The sequence below is a fragment of the Rhamphochromis sp. 'chilingali' genome, assembly GCF_963969265.1.
Source record: "Rhamphochromis sp. 'chilingali' genome assembly, chromosome: 20".
NCBI classification, from domain to species: domain Eukaryota; kingdom Metazoa; phylum Chordata; class Actinopteri; order Cichliformes; family Cichlidae; genus Rhamphochromis; species Rhamphochromis sp. 'chilingali'.
In genome coordinates, this window is record NC_137947.1 from 20,487,461 (window position 1) to 20,514,807 (window position 27,347).

The 27,347-nt window shown below is 38.8% G+C and overlaps 3 protein-coding genes across 5 annotated transcripts; 1 reads left to right on the plus strand and 2 right to left on the minus strand.

Annotated features, from left to right (window-relative positions):
- Nucleotides 1-105: 105 nt before the first annotated feature.
- LOC308387928 (uncharacterized protein) lies at nt 106-5,850 on the minus strand. Its single transcript, XM_080868324.1, has 16 exons — nt 5,772-5,850; nt 5,494-5,592; nt 5,177-5,230; nt 4,999-5,097; nt 4,731-4,763; nt 4,534-4,632; nt 3,272-3,310; nt 3,085-3,183; nt 2,896-2,943; nt 2,716-2,814; nt 2,489-2,518; nt 2,300-2,398; nt 2,175-2,207; nt 1,948-2,089; nt 1,574-1,779; nt 106-217 (listed from the first exon to the last, which is right to left on the minus strand). Exons 3-16 carry the CDS (start codon nt 5,199-5,201, stop codon nt 207-209), a joined length of 1,062 nt encoding a protein of 353 aa, XP_080724450.1. The 5' UTR covers nt 5,202-5,230; nt 5,494-5,592; nt 5,772-5,850; the 3' UTR covers nt 106-206.
- Nucleotides 5,851-11,813: 5,963 nt separating this feature from the next.
- On the plus strand, nt 11,814-16,053 carry agt (angiotensinogen). 2 transcript variants are annotated; one of them, XM_080868100.1, is made up of 7 exons: nt 11,814-11,937; nt 13,153-13,607; nt 13,755-14,121; nt 14,496-14,620; nt 14,727-14,875; nt 15,122-15,278; nt 15,367-16,053. In XM_080868100.1, the coding sequence occupies exons 2-7, from the start codon at nt 13,191-13,193 to the stop codon at nt 15,541-15,543; spliced, it is 1,392 nt and encodes a 463-aa protein (XP_080724226.1). In that variant the 5' UTR covers nt 11,814-11,937; nt 13,153-13,190; the 3' UTR covers nt 15,544-16,053. The 2 variants fall into 2 exon arrangements, with proteins under 2 accessions (XP_080724226.1, XP_080724227.1); XM_080868101.1 differs by lacking the exon at nt 11,814-11,937 and having other exon boundaries at nt 13,034-13,607.
- Nucleotides 16,054-17,509: 1,456 nt separating this feature from the next.
- cog2 (component of oligomeric golgi complex 2) lies at nt 17,510-27,242 on the minus strand. 2 transcript variants are annotated; one of them, XM_080868097.1, is made up of 18 exons: nt 27,077-27,242; nt 26,093-26,254; nt 24,399-24,464; nt 24,233-24,313; nt 24,012-24,115; nt 23,659-23,767; nt 22,867-23,046; nt 22,550-22,674; nt 22,007-22,133; nt 21,754-21,893; nt 20,923-20,984; nt 20,681-20,832; nt 20,340-20,525; nt 20,114-20,186; nt 19,841-19,983; nt 18,665-18,804; nt 18,264-18,447; nt 17,510-18,114 (listed from the first exon to the last, which is right to left on the minus strand). In XM_080868097.1, the coding sequence occupies exons 1-18, from the start codon at nt 27,131-27,133 to the stop codon at nt 18,016-18,018; spliced, it is 2,190 nt and encodes a 729-aa protein (XP_080724223.1). In that variant the 5' UTR covers nt 27,134-27,242; the 3' UTR covers nt 17,510-18,015. The 2 variants fall into 2 exon arrangements, with proteins under 2 accessions (XP_080724223.1, XP_080724224.1); XM_080868098.1 differs by lacking the exons at nt 26,093-26,254; nt 27,077-27,242 and having other exon boundaries at nt 24,012-24,117; nt 24,234-24,313; nt 24,399-24,448.
- Between the last annotated feature and the right edge of the window lie 105 nt (nt 27,243-27,347).

Sequence of the window (27,347 nt, forward strand, 5' to 3'; positions counted from 1 at the left end):
AGTTTCACTCTCATGTTCAGACCCCACGTCTCTGGCCACTCGTTTGGTGCATCCGCGGCGGCAGCGGGAGTTGTAGTCGGAGGCTGGACATATTAGGACCTTGCACTGGAGGTACACGTCTTCTGTGGCCCGCAAGAACTGGAAGGCCTTAAATGTGAAACGAGCAAACGGGCTGGTGCCAGTAGTGTAGGCATAGTAGGTGTTATCTATTGGACAACTGAGAATGATAAAGAAAGAGATGTTACTGGAAAATACACGCATTACTGGTTTGTTTTTTGCTTACAAAAAGAGACCATTATTTAGATAAAGTGGTGGAACAATTAATTTATTATAAAATAATTAAAATAATGTCCTTTTATGAGATCATTGTATCTTTTAAATTGTATCTGTGAAATCCTAATATTTAAAGTAACCATAGCTGGAGTATAAGCTACAGATATCTCAAAGGCATACTAAATTATAGTGCTTATTAAATATTGTACTTTTTTCAGTTATTTTCACTGGGAGTTTTAGTATTTACAACACAAATCCCTTTGTTCTTATTGTGGACAAAAACCAGTGTAGTTAGCGAATTAAACTGACCCGTGGAGGGCACTCATTATCTTACCCATTGCGAACCAAGTAGTAGGGTCTTGACTGGAAATCAAAGGCTGATGGTGATGCTATACAGGTGTCAATAAAGAGGACCAGACTGCTGTCACCTCTCCTCATATCGATTTCAATATACAAGTTCTGGTTTAGTGTTATCTCATATGGAAATTGAGTCACCTGAGCGTGAAAGAAAATTATCAGCATCATATAACTATAACGATAGGAGTTTTCTCTCTAGTCAAACCTTCACTGCCCAAACACACCTGATAGTAGAAGCTGCTGGATTGGTAGAAAACCATGCTGGTATTGTATCTGCCTGTGCCCGTTATGGTGGTGTTCTCTAGTTCACGGACCTCGTATAAAATCTGAGATACCGAGTCTTCCTCCATTCGGCAGTTGACGTTTAGCTTAAAGTTAGACTGGCGTGTGATCTCGCCGTAGTTGGAGTTGTAGGCACGAAGACTGTTTGTGTACACAATTTTGCTATTCTCAAACTGTTCAGGGAAGAAGATCAGTTGTTTTGAAAATTATAAAATACTGCTGTTAATGGGGGGTTTTTTTTGTTGTTTTTAGAAAGTTTTGGGGTTCCTACCTCTCTTGTGTTGCCACAAGTGTTGAGAGGAAAACTGAAGACCACATTGTAATAGGAAATCTGGGGTCTGCAGTGTGGGTCGTTCAGGTACAGGCTGTGACCATCATAACCCAAACTGTTCAAGTAAGACTTCTCAATCACGATGTTCATGTTGTCTGAGGAGCAGTCCACTCGACCTGACAGCATGTTGTTAACAAGATTGGTACAGCAGCTTGAATTTTTTTCAGGGTTTGTCGGTCCTACATTTTGGTTCTTATTGAATTATTATTCAGCCACTTTTTACAGTATGAAAAATGGTACAGATATGCATGATGTTTTAAAAAAGAAAAACGATATAATCAAAGAAGCAGAGGCCAAAATAGCCCGACTTTTACTTCCTAATAAGCGTACCTGAGCTTGGTGTCAAAGAGCTCGTGAACTCGGCGTTGAAACCTCGACCAACCATAGAACCGTCAGTCCGGAAGACCACAGTCATATAGTTGGAAGTGGAGAAGAAAGTGCTCAGACTGTTGTTGCAGACTTTGCCCAAAAATGGTGAATAAACATATGGCCCATCATAGATTTCAATGTAGTCGCAGGAACAGCAGTTTTCCAGCCTGTGTTTTTTTTAAACACAATAAAAGCCATAAATTAGAAATTAGCTTAAAAGTTGAAACATAGATCTAGATTTTAAAAAAAGAAGATCTGCATGTAACTTCTGTCTTCACATGATTGATCCATCTGTGCCTCACATAACAATGCTGCTCATTTTTCTATTTACTTACTGTAGGAATGTGAATTGCAGGAAGATTCTTTGGTCGTATGCAGCTCTTAGTTGCCACATGCAGTAGGCATTGTCATGATAGTAGCTGGGATAGTTAGGGCTAGAGAAGGTGCCAGAGCCAAACAGATTGCCTCCACATGACCCTGTTGAATGTTAATAAAATAGCAAAAAGTGTCACTGCAATGACCAAAACTGCTCCAGACTAATTCTGCACATCGAGGACCCTACCTGTTGGCTCCCTAGTTGAGACTAAGCAGTAGGCTGTTTAAAGGGAGAAATGAAGGTTTTAGATACTTTCTTTTTAAGTAATATTGCAATAAATGTATGTTGAGATTGCTTGACCAGATACCCACAGTAGTAGTCGTAACAACAGTTTCCATAGTATTCACATGAGCTTGAGCAGGAACAGCTTCCCATGTAACTGCCACAGTTGTATCGACATGAGGGTTGAGCTGAGGGACACAGAAATCATTTCAGTAAGCTTTCTCGCCAGAGGCATTAACAGTTTCTGGTTTTACTCGAGGTCACTGAGGTTTTCGTACCTGTGGTAAAGTCAGGAGACTGGCAGTAATCTAGAAGAAGTGAAGAAAATAATTACAACATTAGATCAAGTTACTTACTGTCAGGAATTTACTTATTTTATGGGCATCATCGTAAGTTGATTTAAATAATACAGCAAATACAGTGAATTTTATAGCCATACACTATACTGTTGAGCAGGAACTGTGATCACCATTTGCAGTGACGTTCTCGTCTGAGCTTTACTTACAGTAGTAGTCATTGCAGCAATTTCCATAGTATTCACAAGAGCTTGAGCAGGAGCAGTTTCCGATGTTCCAGCCACAGTTGTATTGACATGAAGGCTGTTCTGTGGGGAGTAAAAGTGTGTTTGAATAATTGGTGTGTTTAATTTTTTTTTGTCATTCAGTCTGTTGAGAGATTGTCATACCTGTAACAGGCATGGTAGTGGGCATGTCAGTAGTCCATTGGCAGTATGCTACATGACAGAGGAAAGAAAATATTTTGACTTTTTGCCAGTTTAACCTTTTCTTACTTATTTAATGTGCTTGTTTAACAAACCGCTTATTCACATTATGTTAATATGAGCACTAATGAATTCGATGGGCTGAACACTTACAGTAGTAGTCATAACAGCAATTTCCATAGTATTCACAAGAGCTTGAGCAGGAGCAGCTTCCCATGCTCCAGCCACAGTTGTATCGACACGAAGGCTGAGCTAGAAAACACATGGGGACATAAGACTACAGGCAAATCATTAAATATCAAACTATTGATTTTTTTAAAAATTAAGTAAGGGTTTGCACCTGTAACATCAGGCCACGTAGTGGTTGATGAGCAGTAATCTATTTGACAGAAAGAAGAAAAGGTTTTCTAAATAAAACATAGTATTTAAATAATTGGGCATTATTGTGGATGTGGGAATTAGATACATAATTCCCACACTCTCCAAAAAATATAACAAAAATTGTTGCTTTGCAGTCTGATGGGGGCAGTTTTAAAATTACAAACACTAATTTTCCCTCCAGCCTGGAGTGCCATTTATTTATCTGGATTGTTCAGTTTTGGAGACGTCCGCTGTGCAGATGTCTCCCTTCTCTTATACAGTATATAATGGAACTAAATGGTAATTGTGTTGTGGTGTGTAAAGCACTAAAATATTTTTGAAAACTCAACAGGAATGTCTCTGTTCAGAAATCAGGACCAGGTTTGTCAAAGAAATATTGTAAAACCTTGTTTTGAGCAGTTTCATGCAGGGACTTTCTTTTCCCCAACATGTCAAAAGGAGCCTGTTGAGGTGATTCTGATCTTGTTTGGATCACTCCTAGTTGCCTATCTTCAGAGGTGTTCTGGGCACGCTGAACTTGGAGGAGACCCCAGGGAATGTGTTGCAAAGATTACATTTCTAATAAGGCCTGGATTCAGGATCCCCCAGGAGGAATTGGAAATTGAGGCTGGGGAGAAGGATGTCTGGAATATCTTGCATTAGCTTGTTGCCACTGCAACCCAAGTTCAGATGAGCACAAACAAGTAAGCAGTTGGTTGTTGTTGTTGTTGTTGGGTTTTTTTGTTTGTTTGTTTGTCTTCTACCAAATTGCAACTACCAAGTATATCATTCTGCAGAAGGAAAAGCAGATCTACCAGGATGCACACACAGACACAAGCAAGTATGGGTCAGTGGATAAAGCTGCTCATAACAAGGTTTGTGCATTATGACCCATTATGCAAGGGTCATAATTTCTGAAAAGAGACATTACGGCTGATCTTTTCCTTTTTTTTTAAACTATGTTTATTACTCATTTATTTGTCTTTCTTAGCATGACAAGGGAGTTTCATTATATTCAAAACATGACAGACATATCTCCAAAACTGAGCAACCAAAACAATCTAGATGCATACAGTATATCCCACTGAAGGCCAAAGAAAATTGTCTCTTTAAACACAAAGTCACAATGTCATGTGTCATTTTCAGAAAACCATTACACTGGAATCTGACAGACTGTTTGCTCCTGCAAGAGATGGCTGCAGAGACGGTTAACAACGTTGATCTGTAAGACTTGCCACTTACCATAGTAGTCATAGCAACAGTCACCATTGTATTGACAAGAGCTTCTGCATGAACAGCTTCCCAGGTGCATGCCACAGTTGTAACGACATGATGGCTGATCTTGAAAACAGAGAGAGATACAGTATTTAAAAAAATCTATGAGATGGCTTTTACTGAGCTGCTGCTTTAAAAATGTTTCCCCATACAGACTTTTATACCTGTGACTGGATCTCCTGTGCTTGGGCAGTAAGCTGAAACAAAGGAGCAAACCATACAGATTAAAACTCAACAGTTTATCTTTGGCTCCCCCCCACCCCACCCCTTTGTTTTTGAATAAACGTGACTGTTTAATAGGCTGGGTAAGTGTGAGACCGTTGGAAGTGTGGCAGCACACCTGTAGTGCAAGAAAAAATTATTTTCATTGTAAAGTGTGATCATAGTGAGCAGGGCCTCCTTCTGCTGAGCTTTGAAGGACAGAATACTTACAGTAGTAGTCATGACAACAGTTGCCGTAGTATTCACAAGAGCTAGTACAGGAACAGCTTCCCAGGTGTGAGCCACAGTTGTAAAGACATGAGTACAGATCTGGAAGACAACATTTACTTTATAGCTTTTAATCTAATTTTTTTTTAAACAGCATCTTTACTTAATTCTTTTTATTTACCTGTTGTTGCATCTGTTTCTGGCATATCTGTTACTGTTGTGGATCCGCAGTGATCTGTGGGATAAAGATTTTAAGATCTAGTTTCTTTTATGTTTGTGTGTATCATAACAGGCACGTTGGGTCAGGAAAGAAGAAAAAGAAACATACTCTGATCATGCTGTTTTCAAATATTTGGGTACTATATTTTCTTATTCATGAATTATTTATCGTATTTTGTTTGTATACCTCGTTCCACAAAATAAAGTACAAGTTGCGCAAATTGTCATTAAATACAGGCCCTGAATAAATGCGTTTTGGCACTTTTCAGCATTGCTTACCTTCGTAGTCATAACAACAGTCCCCTCTGTATACACAGCTCGAAGAGCAAGAGCAATATCCAACCTGGTAACCACAGTTGTGAATGCAGGAACCTCCAGCTTCAAGGAGGATAGACAAAAAAGACAAAAAAAATTCCCATTAATTAAAATCTCAAGATTATGATTTTTACTTCTTTTTTGCTTGTTTGTTTTCTTTCACTGACAATAAAATCCACAAATAAACTGTAGACATGGTACCTAACTTTATTTATAAAGGTATCATAACAGGTGTGACTTACACACAACTCTGTAAGAAGCATGAAATCCTGTGTTTCTTACACTGCCATCACTCCTGAAGCGCACAGTCAAATAATAACTGGTGGAATAGAAAGTGTTGTTTTTGGTGTTGTTACATGTCTTTCCCAGAAGCCGGTTTCCAGTACTGGAGCCATCATAGACGTAAACATCATCATATCCACACTCAGTGCTGTGATTAACACAAACCAAGAACACAACTTTGAATTAAAAGTCACCATAATACAACCAAAGTAAAGAGTGATCACACTCATCCTAGGTATGGAAAAATACTTGCTTACTTTACATCTGACAGCTCCAGCTGAATAATTTGATTGCCTGGTCTGATGTACCATATACAGTCAGAATTGTCTGGGTACATGTTTGGATAGTTGGGGCTGTAAAAACTGCCACTGCTGCCATACAGGTAACCACCACATCCTGAAATAACACAGAGTCATTAAAAAAAATCTATTAAATAAATGTTAAAAAGCTAATCAATTAACAATAAGTTTTGTGGACAGTGAGTTTAACATTTTAGTTGTTTGAATGTATAAGATTGTAACTGCTACAGCATAAACAGATATCCAGAACTATAATATTATTTATAAACTTTATATGCATGTGTCATATATATAAATTCTAAAGAAAACAAATTGGCCCAGAATCATGAATGTATTGCACAATTTGCATTTGTTGCATCAGCAACGGGTGCATTGAAAAAAAAATTGTATGTAGGTGTTGTCTCATTACCTTTAGCAGTAAGTGGCTCTTAGCTGTTTAGCTAGCTGCTCTGACACGGGGAAATCTAGCTGTTAGCCGTAATGTTCGGGTTTCTAAAGCACTTCATAAAAGAGACCAGTGTGGAGGAGAACCTGTTTGAGTCAGGTGACAGGTGGTTCACTGGATCTACTAGCTGGAGTCAGAATCAGCCGATGCTATCAGTGGTTTTTATTCAATAAAATAATCTTTCTCTTCCCAAGGACATCCAACCAGTTTACAACAAAAGAGATTTTTAGCTGGTTCTGTTATTAGTTAGCTATATGAACTAATGTAAGTCAGTTGATTGCAACCAACCAACTCAGGTTCTGTACTGAAAAAGATGGCGCTAAACATGTTTTAAAAACTTTAACTTGTAGCACTTATTTCTTAATTCCAGCTACATTGTTACATTTATGTCAGTTTGTGTAAATTAACTGTTTCAGTGTGTAAATTAGCCTTTATACATTTAGCTTTCATGTCCATTTTAAAAAATCTCTCTAATACTCTGTTTTGTTCATGACTGTTATTTGATGTAAACTGTTGACCACAGCGATTAAATGAACAATATTAAGACAGACAAAGACAGTACCATATATCTTTCCTTTTACCTGAATAACCTGGTGTAGTTTCCCAATAATCTCTTGAAGTTTCCCAATAATCTGCTGTAGTCCACCAATAACGAGCAGCGTCGCCACGATCTACACCTGATGGATAATGACATAAAGATAACATCAATTTCAGACTACAAATGCAGCACCGACAAGCCATCAACTTGCAAATGTTGTTGAAAATATCAAATGACAAAATAACAAATTTGCTTGAAAATCCAAAAAGAAAAAAAGCATGATAAGAAACGAATGGAAAGTACCTTGCACCTGATGTGTGATGAGCACACCACAAAGGAACAAGAGAGTCCACATGTTTGTATTCGTTCACCTTCCAATTTGTCAGAGGTACTGAGCATTGCAGCTTATATACTCAGCAGCCGACTCAGACACTTTGTTTTAGCACCTACAAAATTACTGATATCACCAAATGTTTAGTGAGATTACCCATTAATCCTTTCCATGAGAACCACACACTTGTTTAATTATAATAAAAGGTGTGCAAATATTTTTCAGTCTAGTTTTAGGATATGTTTTAATGTATTTGCTTAAGATATACATGAGAGTTTCAGGAACTTGATAATAAAGCTGAGTTTTTTTCTAATATCAACTTCAATAACATCAGTGTTTGCTGAATAACTGTTATAAAGGTGTAACTATTTTCAAATTTGGATTCTAGGGAAGGAGCTGAGTAAATCTGGAGGGGTTTTCACTGAGAATTTTAAAATGAATTGAAAAATGAGAATTTTAAACAGGGTTTAAGAGATTAAAGTTAAATTGCATTTTTTTTTTTTTTTTTTTTTTTTTGGTTCTTTTGCCATCAGAATTCTTGTCTAAAGGCAAAGAAAGATGCCCAACAAATTTACTTTACCAAATGGACCATCCCGGCCTTGCCATATTGGTCTATTTGATTCACCTTTGTTGTTATTGTTGTTGTTTTATTTTATTTTCACTTACTACACATGGGATAGACATGACTGGGGGAAAGAAAAGGGAGAAAGAAAGAGGTAGGGAAAAAAACAGCAGGGAAGAGGAACAGTGATAAAGGGCAAAAAACAAAAACTAACAAAACAAACAGACAAAAAATACACAGGGAGTGCAGGATTATTAGGCAAGTTGTATTTTTGAGGAATAATTTTATTATTGAACAACAACCATGTTCTCAATGAACCCAAAAAACTCATTAATATCAAAGCTGAATGTTTTTGGAAGTAGTTTTTAGTTTGTTTTTAGTTTTAGCTATTTTAGGGGGATATCTGTGTGTGCAGGTGACTATTACTGTGCATAATTATTAGGCAACTTAACAAAAGACAAATATATACCCATTACAATTATTTATTTTTTACCAGTGAAACCAATATAACATCTCCACATTCACAAATATACATTTCTGACATTCAAAAACAAAACAAAAACAAATCAGCGACCAATATAACCACCTTTCTTTGCAAGGACACTAAAAAGCCTGCCATCCATGGATTCTGTCGGTGTTTTGATCTGTTCACCATCAACATTGCGTGCAGCAGCAACCACAGCCTCCCAGACACTGTTCAGAGAGGTGTACTGTTTTCCCTCCTTGTAAATCTCACATTTGATGATGGACCACAGGTTCTCAATGGGGTTCAGATCAGGTGAACAAGGAGGCCATGTCATTAGTTTTTCTTCTTTTATACCCTTTCTTGCCAGCCACGCTGTGGAGTACTTGGACGCGTGTGATGGAGCATTGTCCTGCATGAAAATCATGTTTTTCTTGAAGGATGCAGACTTCTTCCTGTACCACTGCTTGAAGAAGATGTCTTCCAGAAACTGGCAGTAGGACTGGGAGTTGAGCTTGACTCCATCCTCAACCCGAAAAGGCCCCACAAGCTCATCTTTGATGATAGCAGCCCAAACCAGTACTCCACCTCCACCTTGCTGGCGTCTGAGTCGGACTGGAGCTCTCTGACCTTTACCAATCCAGCCACGGGCCCATCCATCAGCTTGTGTATCTTGTTCAGTGGTGGTCGTCTTTCAGCCTTTCTTACCTTGGCCATGTCTCTGAGTATTGCACACCTTGTGCTTTTGGGCACTCCAGTGATGTTGCAGCTCTGAAATATGGCCAAACTGGTGGCAAGTGGCATCTTGGCAGCTGCACGCTTGACTTTTCTCAGTTCATGGGCAGTTATTTTGCGCCTTGGTTTTTCCACACGCTTCTTGCGACCCTGTTGACTATTTTAAATGAAACGCTTGATTGTTCGAAGATCACGCTTCAGAAGCTTTGCAATTTTGAGACTGCTGCATCCCTCTGCAAGATATCTCACTATTTTTGACTTTTCTGTGCCTGTCAAGTCCTTCTTTTGACCCATTTTGCCAAAGGAAAGGACGTTGCCTAATAATTATGCACACCTGACATAGGGTGTTGATGTCATTAGACGACACCCCTTCACATTACAGAGATGCACATCACCTAATATGCTTAATTGGTAGGAGGGCCTGAGATGACCCTAGAGAGGTGGCGTCTGATACCCGACCTGACATATAGACACAAACAAACAGGCGCACACAGATACAAACATCCATTCCCACCCTCATGCTCTCATATGCAAATAGTCAGCACTCACCCAACGTGGAGACAGACATAAATAGACACTGCACATCGCAATCACACTCCCCAAGCGTACTCTATAGCCCAGGTCTGGGTACCCTTGCCCCTAGAGGGGGAAACTGCACCCAGACCCAGGTGGTGTTACCCTCTTCCCTGAGGTGGAGAGAAGCAGACCGCCCTGACTCCGCAGCAGCAGGGAGGCCCCACATTCCAGAACCCAATTGGACGGCCAACTCCTCCTCCCAGCCCCCCGCCCCAACAGGCAACAGAGAACGGGGGGGGGGGGGGTGAAGACTCCAAACCTACTTCCGCCCACTCATGTGTAGTGTTGATGCATGTCTGTTGTAAGGTGCATTTAAAAGTTAAGTTAAATTGCATTTGAAGATTCAAATAAAAAACACATCACATATATACAGTAAGTGTGTGCATACTGACAGGGACTAGAAAGAGAGCTCAAATTTCTAGCTTACTGGCTTCTTTTCATTGGCTCCAAGTTAAATTCAGAATTAAATTTAATATCCTCCCTCTCATATACAAAGTCTTCAATAATCAAGACACATCATATCTTATTACCATATTATCCTCACAGAGCATTTTGCTCCCAGACTGCTGGCTTACTCGTGGATCTAGAGTTTCAGCTTTCAGGCCCCTCGGCTGCGGAACCAGCTTCCAGTTCAGATTCAGGAGGCAGACACCCTCTCTACCATAAGATTAGAGTCCAAACTTTCCTTTACAATAAAGCTTATTGTTAGACCATCCATAGTTATGTCACAATAGGCCTAGGCTGCCATGATGCACTGAGCATTTCTTCTCTACTCCCTTTTCACTCTCCATGTGTCATTATTTAGCTCTGGCTTTGTCTCCCATTGCGTGTCCGGTCTCTCTTGAGTCTCTTCTCTTTCTCCTCACCCCCAACTGGTTGCAGCAGATGGCTGCACTTCCTTGAGTCTGTTTCTGCCTGTTAGAAAGACGTTTTTCGTTCCTACTGTTGCCAAGCGCTTGCTCACAGAGGTTCATCTGATTATTGGGATTTTCTTTCTATTGTTGTAGCTTAAAGCATCTTGAGGCACTATTTAAAAAAATATCTGAATGGAACTGAAAGTTATTATATATTTTAAAGGACAATTGCAGAGACTGTGATATTAGAAAAGACATACTGTATTAGTCTGAGATCAGTGACAAATAAAAGAACAATCCTTCGCACTGTTATAAACATTACATGAAGTGAAAGGTCAAATAAAATTTCTTATCCCATTAACGTTGTAACAGTGTTTGTTAAAGATAAAAGCAGGAGTGTAAAACACTTGACCTGATGATGGTTCTCTCCGGTGAGAAAATCTAGTGTGTCCTGTCCTGTTGAATCAGGTGTGAGTGTGACAGATTTTCTGTACTGTAGTCACAGATAATAATTTTAAGATAAAAAAATATGATATGCATTGTCTCATAAAGAGCTATTTGAACATTTGAAAAGTGTTTGCTCTTTTCCCAGAACAGGTGGGGTTATTTTATAGTTCTTGTTCCAATGATAACACCCTCAAGACTCATGAAAATCTTACACAGATGTCCGCAGAGTTTCTCTGTTAACCTGGCTTAGTGAGTGTTATTTTAAAAGTACACTAAAAAAGAAATTTGCATTATATGGAATGAATAATGTGAGACATATGATCCATTATGATAAAAAGAAAAAGCAAGAAAATCTTAAAAGGGTTGAATGAAACTTGTTTCCTCAATTCCTCTTTGACGTCTAGGTTGAGCAAAAACTCCAAAGAACATACGTAATCAATACAGAACACAATATCCCCCCATACAAATAAATACGTGTGCAATATGGTGACTTTTCAGTGAATCACCCTGGAAAGGTGACAAACTGAAACAAGACTGTTTATCCCTCCTTTTCCCAATTCTTTATAGAAGTTGAGCTCTCCTTTTCACCCCATTCAGGATTTTCTTGCACCATTCTCCTAAAGTCATTATATAAAAGGCCACTGGGTGGTCTCCCAAACCTACTCTCAAACCTATTTATCTATATCTCAAGCGCTGTCTGTACAAAGCAGGATATGAGTCATGACAGGAGAGCCCCTGACTGACTCAATGGTACTTTGGTTAATCAGTAACTAGAGTGGGAGCACACAGCTGGCCGGGTGGGTTAAAGTAAGAGTGCAGAGGAGTCAGGACCTCACTTAGCACCTCATTCACCAGCGACAACGGCAGACCCATCTGGTAAGAGATTTTTTTTTTCTTTATTTCAGTAATTGCTTTTTGATTGTGTGGTAGTTTGAACTGTTAAAGATGAGGAGGGATTTTTTTTTTCCAGAGTGCTTTGCTGAATTAAAAACTAAATGTGTTGAAAAGCAAGAATGTTTGAAATTGAAATTAAATTGAAATTTGTTTCTGAAAATTTCTATATACAGAAAGAGATTTTATGAAAAATAGATTTTCAAGAAAACTATTCACATATCTGAACCTCATAACATAAGTCGTGAAGTAGCCCATATTTTCACCACGTCTGTAATAAGGTAAGCAGGTACACAATAGGTTAGTTGTGTATAGGAACATCGAATGCACTGGTTTTATTGATCAGGGACCAAGGCCATGTCCTGTGTTACATGTCCTAATAGATGAAAATCTAGTGTTTACTTACCGCTTCTAAGAGTTCATCAGTCCACACTTATGCATGTTCAAGTCAAAGGATAAAGTCCTATTTTTGCATAAGAGAGCACTTACCAAAGTCACTCTGCTTCACAGCTTTTTAGACTAATCCTTGAAAGAATTAATGAAAATTGTCACTTGACTTGAAAGCTGTCCAGTAAAATTGGACCTATAAAATAAATTATGCATTTATACAGCTGTGAAAGTTTGTTTTGTACTTCTATTGATTCTTTCATTCTATGTGTTTTGGGTTTTTTTATATGGTTTTTTTAATAGACTTGTTATGTAAACACACAAATAAGTTAGTAACAACATATAAATAAGTTGTTTTATTTATTTTAAGCACACTAAGTTTGTACCTGTCGTTGCAAGATAAATTTTTATAGGATACAAAGTTTCCCATCTTATTTGGGTCAGTGAACATATGCAAATACACACACACACACACACACACACACACACACACACACACAAACACGTCTTCATTATCTACGCGACCTCTGTTGCCGAGGGTAATGTCTGCTCTCACTCACTGACCAGCAGGAGAGAAAGCGCACAAAGAATTCAATCAATCTCTGACATCCAGTGTTCCTGCCAGCCAATCATATACAAGCTGAAAACCAGATTGAGCCTGATTTGTGATGAAAGCTGTTGAAAAAGTCACGTAACATTCCCAGAAGACGTCAAACTCAGCGCTCTCCTAACCAGGCTGATACAGAAAATGGTCAGTTATACTTGAGGTGATTGAGGTTGAACTAACTAAATATGTGTCTCCCCCACCAACAGAGACAACTATTTTAGGGTAACTTCCAACCAAAGGTAAAATGCAGAGACTCTGGTCACCTCTTCTGGTCCTCCTACTATACTGCTGCCTCTCAGGAAGCCAAGCCAACCGAGTCTACGTTCACCCCTTCTATCTTTTTGCTGCCGAGAACGTCAGCTGTGAGTCCCTGCAGGCCCCCACGGTTAAGCCTCTGGAGACACTTCCTGTGGCTCCCCTTGACAATGAAGTCTTGACACCAGACCACAGGGATCCATCAAAAGTTGATGTACAGAGGCAAAACATCACAGAGAGGACAGCAGTTTTGGCAGCGCTATTAAATGCTCTAGGCTTGAGGATGTACCAGGCTCTCAGCAGCAAGCAGCACAGCACTAACACGCTCTTATCTCCAGTCAACACCTTTGGATCCCTGGTCACCTTCTACCTGGGAGCCTCCAAGAAGACAGCCGGTTCATTCCAGGTATTTATTTACTTTTGTTGTCACTGTTGAAGTAGAACCTGCTGAGCCTAGGCTATCTGTCTGACCATCCATCTGATTATTTGATTATGTCTTGTACTTTCACTCTACAAAGAAGTAAACAACCTCAATTCATTTCTTTCTATCCAGCTTCTACTAGGCCTGAGTAGGGATACTGATGGAAAGGACTGCGTGTCCTTAATGGATGGACACAAAGTTCTTAAGACCCTGCAGGGCATTAATTCTCTAGTGGACGATGGACCCAGAGATGAAATCACTACCCAGGTTTGGGCCTTCACTCGTCAGGATGCTCAGCTGTCCGAGGACTTTATTCAAGGCACACAGGACTTGTCAGACACGTCGTTTATCCGAGGTGTGGACTTCTCCAAACCTCAGGAAGCAGAGCAGCTGGTCAACAGCTTTGTGGAGATGACGTCAGATAGGAAGGTGAAGGACATCTTCAAAGATCTGAATGCCACCAGTAACCTTCTGTTCATCACCTCCTTCAACTTCCAAGGTCTGTCTCTGTTAAGTTGATTATACAAAGTACGTAGATTAGAATTCACAATTAAAAGTTCAAACTAGCTTTCTGCAGCCTACACCAGCTTGTCAACCCTGGTACATTATGTATGGCACTAATCTATAAATATATAACTTTTTGCAGTTCTATTAATCGTGACTCTAATTACCAGCTTTATGTGCATTGATCCAGATGCCAAACTTCACAAATAACAATGCTGATTGTACCATAGAGATATCGATGGGCCACAGTCTCAGCCTTTTCATCATGGAGCATTTCCTTTCCTCAGACTTTTGCTTAAATCTCTCACATTAAAAATGTCTTTATCGTATATAGAAAATTCGAATCTGTGTTTGGTTTCGTCTCTTTAGGAAACTGGAAGAAAGCTTTCCAACCAGAGGAAACGACCTTGAAGGAGTTTCATGTGGATCAAACAACTACAGTAATGGCTCCACTGATGACCCACACGGGTCAGTATCACTACTTCAACGATAAGGTAAATCTTTGTATTTAAGAAACAAAGATTAATAACAAGTTGGTGGATTTAGCTTGTTAAAGTCATAGCGACCTGACTCTAATATTTTTGTTCTTTTATTTTGAAGGCGCGGCAATGCACCATTGTGAAGCTGTCTCTGAGCAAACGCTCCTACATGTTGTTGGTCTTGCCTCATGAGGGGGTTAAACTCGGTGATGTGGAGTCAAAGCTGCGCAGAGACATAATTTCTGACTGGCACCAAAACCTTCAGGAAGGGTGATTATTGAACTTTACTAGTACTAGACTTAGAATAAACTTTGACCTTGAACGGTTGTTGTTTTTTTGAACAGAAACGTAGTGCCTATATGCTGTTTTTAACTCAAAAGATCAAAATAGGAGAAAAAAAAAAAGCTATGGATTTTTAGGTTCAGGTCCAATACTGTTAAAATTTAAAAAACAAAAAACAAAAACAACAACAAAACAAAAAACACACTCATTATAAACTCTGTCTCCCTCTTCCAGTCTCCTGGAGCTGTCACTCCCCAAGTTCTCTATGTCCTCTGTGACTGATTTGCGTGACCTGCTGACTACCGTGAATCCTGAAATCGAGGCCAAACTGTTCGGCTCCGAGGCAGATTTCGGCCAACTCAGCAACACCAAACCCTTCACCATAGATAAGGTCAGCCTGAGTAGTCAGCTTGTCATAATATAAAAATCACTCTCTGTATATTTATGAGACATTAATAGACCTTCATGTCTCCTCTTAGGCCATCAACAAAGTGCTGTTTGAGATGTCAGAGGAAGGAGCAGAACCTCAGGACCAGACACAGGAAGAGGGTGTCCCTCTGAAGCTGTCCATTAACAGGCCTTTCTTTTTTTCTGTTGTAGAAGGAAATTCTAACTCCATCCTTATGCTGGGCAAGATCATAAATCCTCTGGTCTAATGATATATAGTGCTTTAAGTGAACAAACCCCCCTGACATGAAAAATTTCCCACATACCAGGACTATTTCTTTACAACGTACTTTATCATCTACAGCTTTCATTTCTGCAGGAAATCTCTCATGCTGCAGACATTGTGTTTAAAATCATAGATTTGTTTTCCTTCTGAAATAATTCTCACATACAGTGCATGAGGAATTAAGTGTACTCACACGGAATAAGGATCTAACAGTGTTACTGATGGCTCTGATTTGCAGTATTTATGAAAACATGTTACTTTAAGTTGTTTTCAAGCATAATGTGAAAATCCTAATTAGTTTTTTTTGTAAAATTTATTATAGCAGAGTTCTGTACAGTATTTTTCAGCAGAGTACAGGAAGTACAGTAACCACGACTGTCTGTGATGCACGGCTAGCATGTTGTATATTGTAACTAAGAGTCTATTTTTGTTTTGTTATGATTTGGTTTTGCTGAAATAAAGCATCTGTTTCCAAATGCAAACAAAGTTCACTGGTTTTTAATCAGCATTTCAATTGACCTACTTAATCTGTGAGACTTGTGGGAAGTCATTTAAACAGGTAAGGAAAGTCCAGACTATCATATTTATTCTCATACATTCTGTGCGTAAAACGATTATAGTATTAGGAATAAGCCTCTCGTACCATCACCATACCATGTAACTAAAAGTAATGAACAGGTTGTGGATTTAATAGAAAAGCAGTTACAGAGTGAGAAAATCTACTGAAAATAATCCCAAAAATAATTTTAATGTAGATCTCAGCAAATTTGTAACTAAGATGTTATAAGGCATGGCTTAAAATAAGGTTACTGTACTAGCAATTATTTATCACCTTTTACACATAATTATATACGTTAGTTAATGAGTGAAAATAATGCACATGCATGTCAGCATTACTGAAGGCTGGCTGTGATTTATAGGGTTTGAATAACTTGCTTCAGCATTCACAAAAACAAATGTTATTCTCCCGTTTAGCTTTCCTGTGCATGTAATAATGTTGCGGTTTATTAAAGGTTTATGGTCCTGCAGCGTTATTGGTAGCACTGAGTATAAGCATGCATGCGGTGAAAACAATGACTCGTATACACTCACCGGACACTACATTAGTTACACCAAGCTAGTATGTGGTTGGACCCCCTTTTAGCTTTCAGAACTGCCTAATTTCTTCATGGCATAGATTCAACAAGGTGCTATTGTGTCAAAATGGACCATGGAAATATTACTCTGAGGAATGTTTCCATTGTCCATACTGGTGCAGATTTGTCTCGGAATTTCTGAACATCCCATTCCACCATTCAAAGGTGCTCTGTTAAGACTGAGCGATTGAGATCTGGTGACTGTGGAGGCCATTTGAGTTTAGTGTTTTCATGTTCATGAAACCATTTTCTATTTCATTTTGCAAATGTGATTTTTTTTCAGCAGAAAATGAGACTCATTAGACCAGAGAATGCTTTTCCAGTATATCATTGTCCAGTTTTGTGAGCCTATATGAATTTTAGCATCAGTTTTCTGTTCTTAGCTCACGGAAGCTCACCTCCTTCAAGATTGAACATGTTGTGCATTCAGAGATGCTCTTCTGCTCATCTTGGTTGCAACGAATGACTATTTGAATTACTCTTGCCTTCCTGTCTGGGCATTCTCCTCTGATCTCTGGGATCATTTTCACCCAGAGACCTGCCACTCACTGGATACTTCCTCTTTTTTGGAACATTTTTTTCTATAAACTCTCAAAATGGCTATGTGGGGAAAATCCCAATAGATCAGCAGTTTTTGAAATCACTTTTGTTCTCATTCGCATGCTTGGTTTGAACCTCAGCAGGTTAACTGCATTTTGATTGGCTGATTAGATATTTGCATGAATGAGCAGTTGAACAGGTTTACCTAATAAAGTGGCCATTAAGTATAACTTGCTAATGTGTCTTTGTAATAAAACCACACACAGTATAACATTCTGTACAAAGTTCTTCATTACCTTCATGTTAAACATATTATATTATACAACTGTTTTGCACACGTGACAAATTAACAGACTTCTCTTAGATTAATCCATCACCAAATAATGATCAATGTACTCCCTTTGTAACTTATTTTGAGCCTCTTGCTATGCAACTTTCTGGCCCAGTGAAAGTACAATACAGTAGTTACATAAAATTACATAATCATAGTACCATCCAGTCCCTTTTCTCCATTTTGCCTACACCAGAACTGCTGATGCTCCAGCAGTAGTTTCTATGCTGTGTCAGCCAACAATTTACAGCCTAGTTCCAAAGTTTACATTGAACTAAGTGATTTGGTACAAATGTTTGAAAATGATTCCAGTAGCGTTAATTCTTCCCATTATTTTCCACCTCTTACCAGCCCATGACTCGGACAAGTTTTATCCTCCCCAAGTCTCAAGGAAATGTGAAGATGTGAAGTGCTGCATATCAGTGTTTCAGTCATTGCAGAGTCTGTTTTATTGGTTTTGTTCAGCAAGCTCTCTGGCTTCCTTCACAAGATCCATCAGAGTGGAGAACATAGAGATGTCAGTTGGCTGAAGACCCATCTTCTGAATCTGAGGCACACAACAGTATAAAGTTATGACATGAGTTTCTAAAAACATATTTTTGTTGACTGATAAATGTGCACTGCTTGTCACATGTTCATATATGTGTCTTCATACTTGGACTACATGTGGTTGTGCACTCATGGAATAGCACCCACCTGTTCCCCCAAGTATTCCACATCTAGTGCCAGCTGAAGACGAATCTTGCCATCATCTGTTAGTCCACCATTTGCTCCTGCTGTTGTAGTCGCGGCTGCACCCTTCCTGGCTTGTTTCAAGCGTTTCAAACTCTCTTCCATCTTTCTGACTGAGCTCAGCACCTCTGAGATGGTCTCATAGTACCTGAACACAACACGAGATGGGAAAGCAGAAACAAATTTAATTCGCTGGCTGAGGCTGGAAAAATCTTTATAAAATGTAAACAATCCAGCTTTTAGAAAGAAATATTCTCCCTGTTGCAATAAAGAAACATTATTGTAACATCATCACAGGCCATATTTCTAAGTCATCAAATCTATTATTGTATCAGGGTTTAGTGGTGGATATGTGTAATGCTTACTTCTGTGTGCACTCAGACAGTGAAACTCGCAGCCACTCTTGTGCTGTGTGAGGGGTGACCAGCCCTGTCGAATCAGTCAGTAACTGATGTAATGGGCGTAAGGCATTATCCATGTACGCTGATGCACGCACCGGTATATCCTACATGGAGAGGAGGTACAAAGTATGATATTATATACTATAAATCAATATACAAGCTTTATATTAAGCATTTTAATACTGTTTTGACCAAATGTAAAAAATAAATTAATATAAACTGAATTATTTTTCTTGGCCTCTTATTGTGAACCACTTGCTTTGTTGTGCGAGTATTGCAGTGTAAGTTGGTACATAGTTACAAGTATAGTGGATCAAATATCAGACAAAAAAACAACCAGTCACAGGTGCAACATGTCTAAAAACCTTTAATTAGAGATATTTAATGAGTTTCTTTTTAATATATTTTAACCAACTCAGATTAGCATTGTTTTGCCTTATATATTGACCGAGTTTACAAAGTGGAACTCATTTTGCAATGATTTGGATCACATTGATTATAAAGACTTGGCAGATATTGTTCTGATATTCACTCTACAATTATCAATCACTAATAATAAAGGAGTCTGCCAACATTGCCACAGAAATGACTGATTAATCAGAATAACAGACTATTTCAGATGTATGTAGTTATGCAAAGTCCAGCAGCACTGCAGTGATGTGCTGAAAGGGCTTGCAGCAAATTACCATGCAAGTTGGTGAATGAATGCAAGAACACACATGTTCAATAGAAAAATAAAGTCAAAGCATTTAAAAGTCCAGTAAATTTCTCTTGCTTTTTTTTTTTGATGAAACTGCAATTTACAACAAAATCATAATGAAACTTTATGCTCAGTGACTACACGACTTTACACACAATCAATAAATCAAATCAGCCCCATACTGAAGCGTTATTCATTTCAATAAAAGCCTTCTGGGATTTGAATATCAAACAGAAAATCTACCCATGGTTGTTAATTCAGCTTAATTTTGAGTTGAATATGTTGTGCATTTCCAAGATAAGATTTTGAATTTTACATATGGTGTTTCCTGCATAAACAACCATTTGAACGCAACGGCATCTAAGATATGATATGTGAGAGTGCACCTTATGAAAACATTGGATAAAGACATTTGTATACATAATTGCAACTTCTCTTACTTTATTAGTTCTGCGGTAGAGTCGTGGAACCTCTGAGGCACTCTTCAGGAATCGACAGCTGCGTTCGGTCAGATGCTGGGTCATCCTAGTGTTCAGAGAGGGAATGCTGCTTGACAGGGAAGCCTTGGAGTCTGCTAGAGCATCTGACATAGAGGAGAGCACTCGTTAATGCACATACAGTCAACTTGAGCTAACATCAGGAAGTGGAAAAACCTGAGATTTAAGAAATGATAGGAAATACTGCATAAGAAGTGAACCTAAACTGTAAGTCACCTTCCACAAGAGAAAAGTTTTTGAATCCAATGGCTTCAAACCGCTTTCTGACCATCTCTGACAACTCTGGGATCTAAAGAAAGACAAGCCAATTGTGAGATGAAAAAAAGGAAACTAAAGAGGAAAATCCTTTAAGAAACTGCAAATCAGGCTAAACAGTAATATATTAAATGTAAACAAGTTGGAACTACACAGATAAAAATGTAATTAGTTTGTTTGTGAGCACCTGCTCCTGCAGTTTTTGGATGTCTGCTGCAATGTAAACCAGCTGTTTGGTGGACAGGGAGGCAGGACTCCCACTCTCACTGCCGCCTTCCTCCAGTGATGTTCTGCTAGATGTAGAAGAAGCTGAGCTCGGCAGAGGCCTGGTTGGCTCCTTAGTCACCTCAGAGGGCGGAGACTTAGTCAGCACCTGCACAAGACAACAATCAAGATGAGAAACAGGTTATAACAACTGGCTTTTAATTTGGCTTCTTTGGCATTTTTTTTAAATCTCATAAATAAATAAAATAATCAATAAATAAATAATCACATAAATAAATAATCATTCATATATTTTAAGTTTACCTCATCAAGAAACTTGGCATATCTTGAGTACAGCTGCAGCGTAAGCTTCCAGAAGCGATGTGCCAGAGGTGACAGATAGACATTGTCTGACCAACATCTCACTAAGCAGGACCACACCACCTCAGATACCTGCAGGTGGTATGCACTGCCAGCTGAACGTAAGCAGATACATAGTTACTCTAAGTACTGTATAAGGAACAGATAAAATTCAAATACAATTTAAAAAAATACAATAAATCCACCTGGTGCTGCCACCAATCCATCACTAATAGCATTCTCTAGACGTCCTGCAATTTCCTTGTATCTGGAAAAACAAAATTAGCAACACAGAGAGGGAAGGAAGAAGACAATCAATCTGTTATCAGCTTCTTTCTTGCATCAGCTCTGATGTGTACGTGCTCATAGCGTGAAACAACAACACGTGTAATGGAAACTTTCAACTTTCCAGAAAAGGTTAACCGTGGTGGTTGTGAAATAAAGACATGAACCCTAATCTTTCTCTTGACGTGCAATGATGAATGTGTGTGTGTATTTGTGTTGTATGCTTTACAGTGTGCGAGTCTGTGGGGGTGGGAAGAGGTTGAAAAACAACTTCTCTATTTTTCCACAGAGATCAATCACCTTTCAGCCAAGGTCCAGCAGCATGTTTATGGACTATGTTTAGTAACTTCCTGACCATTTGCCAACTTGTATTATCCCCCAAAATTGCTGACAGGTTGCCATTTTAATCCAAACATTTCTCTTAAGTTCTTGAAGAAAGACTCAATTTTTTTTTTCAAAAGTACATGCTGTACACATCTTTATTTATATAATATCAATATTGTTAGAAAAATGTATAACTAAAAGTTGTGTATGATTTTTATTCTACATTAAAAAAAAATGTTACTTCAACCAATTCCCTAAAAAGTTTTTGGATTTTCAGCTTATGGGTAACAAACATACAATATACAAACATACTTAAAGTAACACTGTGAACATGACTGAACAGTTAAGGCCCTTTATGTTTATAAAAATGACAAACTTCTTCTGGAAAATAGACACAGAGTGTTTGAGTGTATTATGGTAATACTCACCGTAACTGAAAGTAGACAGGCAGGTTCCATTTGTTCTGGAAGCTTGTATATGAAGGGTGTATTCTCAGTCTCTTCACACTGGCCTGTGAGCTACACTGTCGTTCAAACCTCTGCACAAACTCCATAGTTACACTGTAACGCTAAAAAGATGATAAAACGAAAAGGAAACGCAAGAAAAAATTATACAATCAAACCTTGCATTATGTGACCATACACATGCATACACAGTCTAATTGTGTCACTGCAGCTTTACCTCGTAGAATATGTCGGGGTTTCCAGGGTTAAAGATGTAGGCCAACCTTTCCTCTATGCCTTTGACCATCTCTGGCCAAACAGAGTTCACCAGGAAATCATAACCTGGCACTATGTCAGCTCTGTCACTGAGAATAAAGGGTACATTTAAAATATGCTTTGAAACTTTATTCAGTAGTCACTATTATAGCCACTGACTTACTTTGTGTTCGTAATACTAGTAGAAATTATCAGTTTTGTACAAAAATTGAAAGCCACTACTCAGTGAAACTATTAGAATATATTGTTTTTTGGCTTTTCAAAATTGTTCTCCCAAATTTTCAGAATTAGGACAAAAATATCCTATTTGACACAAATCTTAAACTTTAAATTTATCCCAAAATGTCCTTTTATTTGTCCCCAAGCATATGGCCAAGAAATGACATCACTTAACTAAAAAAAATAGCTACCAAAATGGTGTAAAGATAATCACATAACCTGGTTCATATATTAAATGCAGTGACACTGAATGTGCTTTGGATGAATACGCCCGTAACATTAATACCTGGATATGGCTCCTCCAGTCACCTCTCTGAGCAGTCTACAGTGGTGTGGAACAAACTCCAAAAGTCTAGAGTACATCATCTGAAGACCACTTGGACTGGACTTTACCACTTCTTCAACTATCACCTAAAGAAAGAACATGACAGGGGATTAAATTAATTTTGTATCTCTTTTTCAGTATTTCATCGAAATCTGTCTTTTTAAAAAGTCAGAATTTTCTCTGCCATATTTATTATAAACTAATAATGCTCCCATTCATGTTAGATAATATCTAAAACATATTTACGCAAAAAGCTGAGGTATGTGTGTCATATTTACCTGGTCCATATATGGTTTGACGAGCACCTGTCCTACCAGGGCCTCAGCATCTCGAGTCTTGTCTACGGTGGCGTAAGTCCTCAAGCAGTGACGTACCATGTCCACATTCGATGTCTGCAAGCCCTCAATCAGCAGACCCTCCAGAGACTGCTGCAGCATAGACGTGATCCCTGCAATACGCTGGCAGAAGACATTCCCACTTGGTGCGGTTCGTTTTGTGCAGGTGTGAACACAGTAGTCATACTCAGGTGCAGACATAACAACCCCCCCCACCCCCCCCCAAAAAAAAAACACTGAGACCCTTTGAAAAGAGTTAGTCTCAGTATGTTCCAAACAAACCCCAGTGCAGTTTGTTTTGGGGGTAAATGTGATCTAACCCCGATCCAGACCAACTACTAGGTGTGTGCTACAAGTTTGAGCTAAAGAATGAACAGATAGCCACGCATGCTTTGTATTCTTGATGTGGAAAGTTACTATAGATGTGCAAACCTCTGCACGAGCTAGCAACTAGCTGTGAAATGAATGTAAATTTTCCATTTTCTCACACAACACTTTCTTCCTGTCTTTACTTTTATGCTCCCACCCCAGACACATCTGGCCAATGAGCAGACTGAACTTTTTCACATGAGTTGTAGTGACACATTTGGGAGTTCACTTTGATTTTTCTCTGTGGGAACATATCCAAACCACAGAATAAAGCTACATGTTTACAAACTCATCAACTGATTCAGACCAGAGTAAATGAATTATAGGTCCGCAAACACCCTAAGTGATTGGTTCATTAATACTTACAGGTCTGACTTTGTCCAGCAGGGGCATGCCTTTGCTCTGTACAGCGTGGAACTGCAGCTGGTTGAACTCTGTTGCAATCCTTTCTAGGATCTGTCCTGCTAACAAGGGGCTGTGAATAAAGAAAAATAAAAACCCTCACAATAAAAAAAATAATAATAAAAAAAGAGGATCTATGGAAAATGGTCTGACTCGCAAGATAGCATTATGTCCCTGCAAAGACCAAGCTCAACAAAACATAACTCCTGATGTGATGCCTGGGATCTGGTTTGAATTTTTCTTAATCATTTCAGATATAATTTAACAATCTACCAAGTAATACACAGATTGACTAGATTAGCATGTCAGCTCTCTACCTGCTGATCTCCAGAGAGCTGGATTCCTTGGAACTCTGTGAGTGAAGGATTTTCTCAATCTTCTCCACTGATCGTACAACCTGAATCAGCCTCATCACACACACCTGATTGATGGTGACAATGAAAGGGAGAACTGAGCTTGCTATGGGCTTAACATAAAATTAACACAAAATACAGTTTGGTCAAAGCATAAAGTCTGACCGTAAAAAGAGGAGCCAAACCTTTTTTTTCTGCAGGTCCTCGTGCTTCAACAGCTGGTTATCTATCGCCTGTATCACCTCACTAACACAGGACCGCAGACTCTGCAACAAATAGCAACCAGAGAAAAGTACTCAGTGGCAGGAAGTAATTACAGTCGGAAGTATATTTATTCAGAGAAGAACGTACCATAACCTCCTCACGTAACTGTCCTAATGGCACAGAAAGCTGATTGAGTGCTTTGTCCATCCCAACCTAAGATGAAGGAGTAGATGTCAGATTAGGCCCAGGCTTTATTTAAGAATATTAAAACTGTAGGATTTGTTTAACTGTTCAGAAGCATATTAACAGACCAAATACTAGATTCATAACTGTTAATAACAGTAAGTCACAGATATTTTGCGGAATACATTGCTCTGGAAAAAAAAAAAAAAAAAAAGTGGAAAAGATGGAAATTCCTGTTATGATTTCTTGCCACAAGCTGACAATTTATAGTCAAACTTTGTCCAAAACAAATTTGTGATTCAGCATGGGAAAAGCCAGTGAAGGACACAAGAGCCCCAGCTGCACTCAAAAATGGCCAAATGCAATCAAGAACAACCAATATTTGTAATGTTTATTATTATAATCTTAAACTCTGCAAAGATCTCCCAAAACTATCCAAATAATAATTCTTACTGAACAGTAACAATTATTTTTTACTGAACAGTAACAATTATTTTTTACTGAACAGTAACAATTATTTGGGTGCAAAACTGCAAATAAACAGTGCACTGGCCTTATCTGGTAAACCTCTCAACTATAAGTGGAAAACCCCATGTTTGGCTCTGCCAAAATTTGCCAACTTTGTGACGCAGCAGACTTTTGCGCACTTAGCCTGTGACGATAACGCTGTGTGGACTGTGACTGATCAATGGTGGCTTGAATACCTTTTGGCATTTTTAAACCACAAGTGTAATAATTTATGAACATACTACAAATGAGTATTCATCTTTCTGGATAAGTTCTGCACCACAGAAATTCAAAGGATGGATACAGTTTGACATTTTCCAGTTAAAAATAATCATTAAAAGATACACCAAGAAAGATTTGTTTTACAGTTTCATCTCAAAGTTTTGAAGTCTAGTAAGCATGAAAAGTTAAAAACTTGAATGCAAGTTCAATAAGTAAGATCCGTAATCACTCATCTGCCTGCTTTCTTGGGTGTTCAGGCTGATACGCTGTCAAACTCAGTACAGCCATCATTACTTTAATCCAATCATTTTCTTGCCTGCTATCTCCACACCAATCAGTCCCCATTCAATGTGCTTTAAACCTCACTGCTCTTCTATCTTTCTGCCTTTCAGGCAGCCGCCTTCTCCCCATTGCCATCTCACACTGATCACTTACAGCCCAATCCAAGCCTCCATCTTCATCTTCTCCTCTAGTTAGGGTCCTGTACACTGCTAGGATTTTGTTCTGCTATGATGGGCTAGAGTCTAAACGCCAATTCAATTCTCTTTCTTACTAAATCATTGTTCCCAACGGCCTCTCCTTATTGAAACAGAAAAGTATGAAGTGCTCACATTTTCGAAGTTGAACCAGCAAAGGTTTGCTTGATTAGTTCTACAGATTTGGCCATTTTTCCCATCACTTAATTTACAAATTAAATCATTGAGTAGATCTAATAACTGACAAGACATACATTCTGTTTATTTACATAAATAAAACAATACCTACCAATAATAATGACTGATTTATTAGCTACATTTCATCAAGGCAGTTTACAATTATGTTAAATTTTAAATTACACCAAGGGACATCCTCCTGTTGGCTACTGTTTCTAAACTTTACACATTTAAAATTACAGTTACTGCCATTAGATAACATGAATAACAACTGACCAGGTTGGTAGAGAGGTTAACAAAGTCTGCATAGTCCTTGTTGATGAGCTCCACCATGGCTGTTTTCAACAGCTTGTAGTAGAGCTCCAGGTCCTCTCTCAGTTCTTCCAGCTGGACCTGTTTCCGACACTCAGCCACAAACTGGTCAACGTCAAAGTCATCCTGCAGACACAAAGGGAAGAAGGCAGCATGCATTCAATGACACATTAACTCTGGTCACTTTGATAGGTACATCTTGGCCCTCCTTTTGGTTTGAGAACTGCCTTAATTGACTGGTGATAGACTGAACATAGATTCGGAAAGATCGGTGCCTTTCCTGTTCTTGCAATGCCACTCATTTCAAGAACAGGAAAGGCACCGGTGTGTGTGGTGCATTCAGAGATGCTCTTCTGCATAGTTTGGTTGTAACATCTGGTTATTTTAGTTACTTTTGCAACTCTATCAGCCATTCTCCTGTGACATCGACGAGGAATTTTCACCCAGAGATCAGCTGTTCACTGCATATTTTCTCTATTTTTACACCATTCTCTCTGAACCGTATAGAGGGTCGTGTAGGGAAATGCCACGTTTAAAGCCACTTTGATCAGTCTCATCCCTCCTTTTGATGGTCGGTTTGAACTTCAACAAGCCAAGTCTAAACCTCGTCCACACGAGCAAACGCTTTGGATTACTGCCATGTGATTGGCTAATTACATATTTACATTTCTGAGTTAACAAGCACTTGGACAGGTGTACCTAACAAAGTGTCAGGTAAGTGCTCAAACTGCAATCCTCAGGCGTCGACTGTTTCACGCAGAAACGCCTGCATGTTGCCTGTTATTTAAGGTTACTCTGCTGGCTCGGTAAAAACATTCATATCTACTGACTGGTAAACCTTTACTGACACAGGAGCATCAGAATGAACGTCCACTATCGACATTTAGCTAGCCTAATGCTAGCTAGTTTGACAACGTAACGCTTTAACCAGCATTTACACACTCTTACCTTCATAAAAACATCCTTATCGAAGCACAGAGAATCCGGTCCCTTTGGTAGATTCATTTTTATAAGAAAACACAACTTGAAGCTACAGTCAAAGAAATGACGACCAGCCTTGAGCTAGCTGCAGTCAAGCTTCCGCAAACATGGCAAGCGCACCGACGAAGAAGACAGTGATTAAGATAATACTCCTGCGCCCCCTAGAGGCCCCATGCAATGTGACCACAGTGCATTGAGACCGCAGGGGTCGCTGTTGAATATAACCTAAATATTTTAA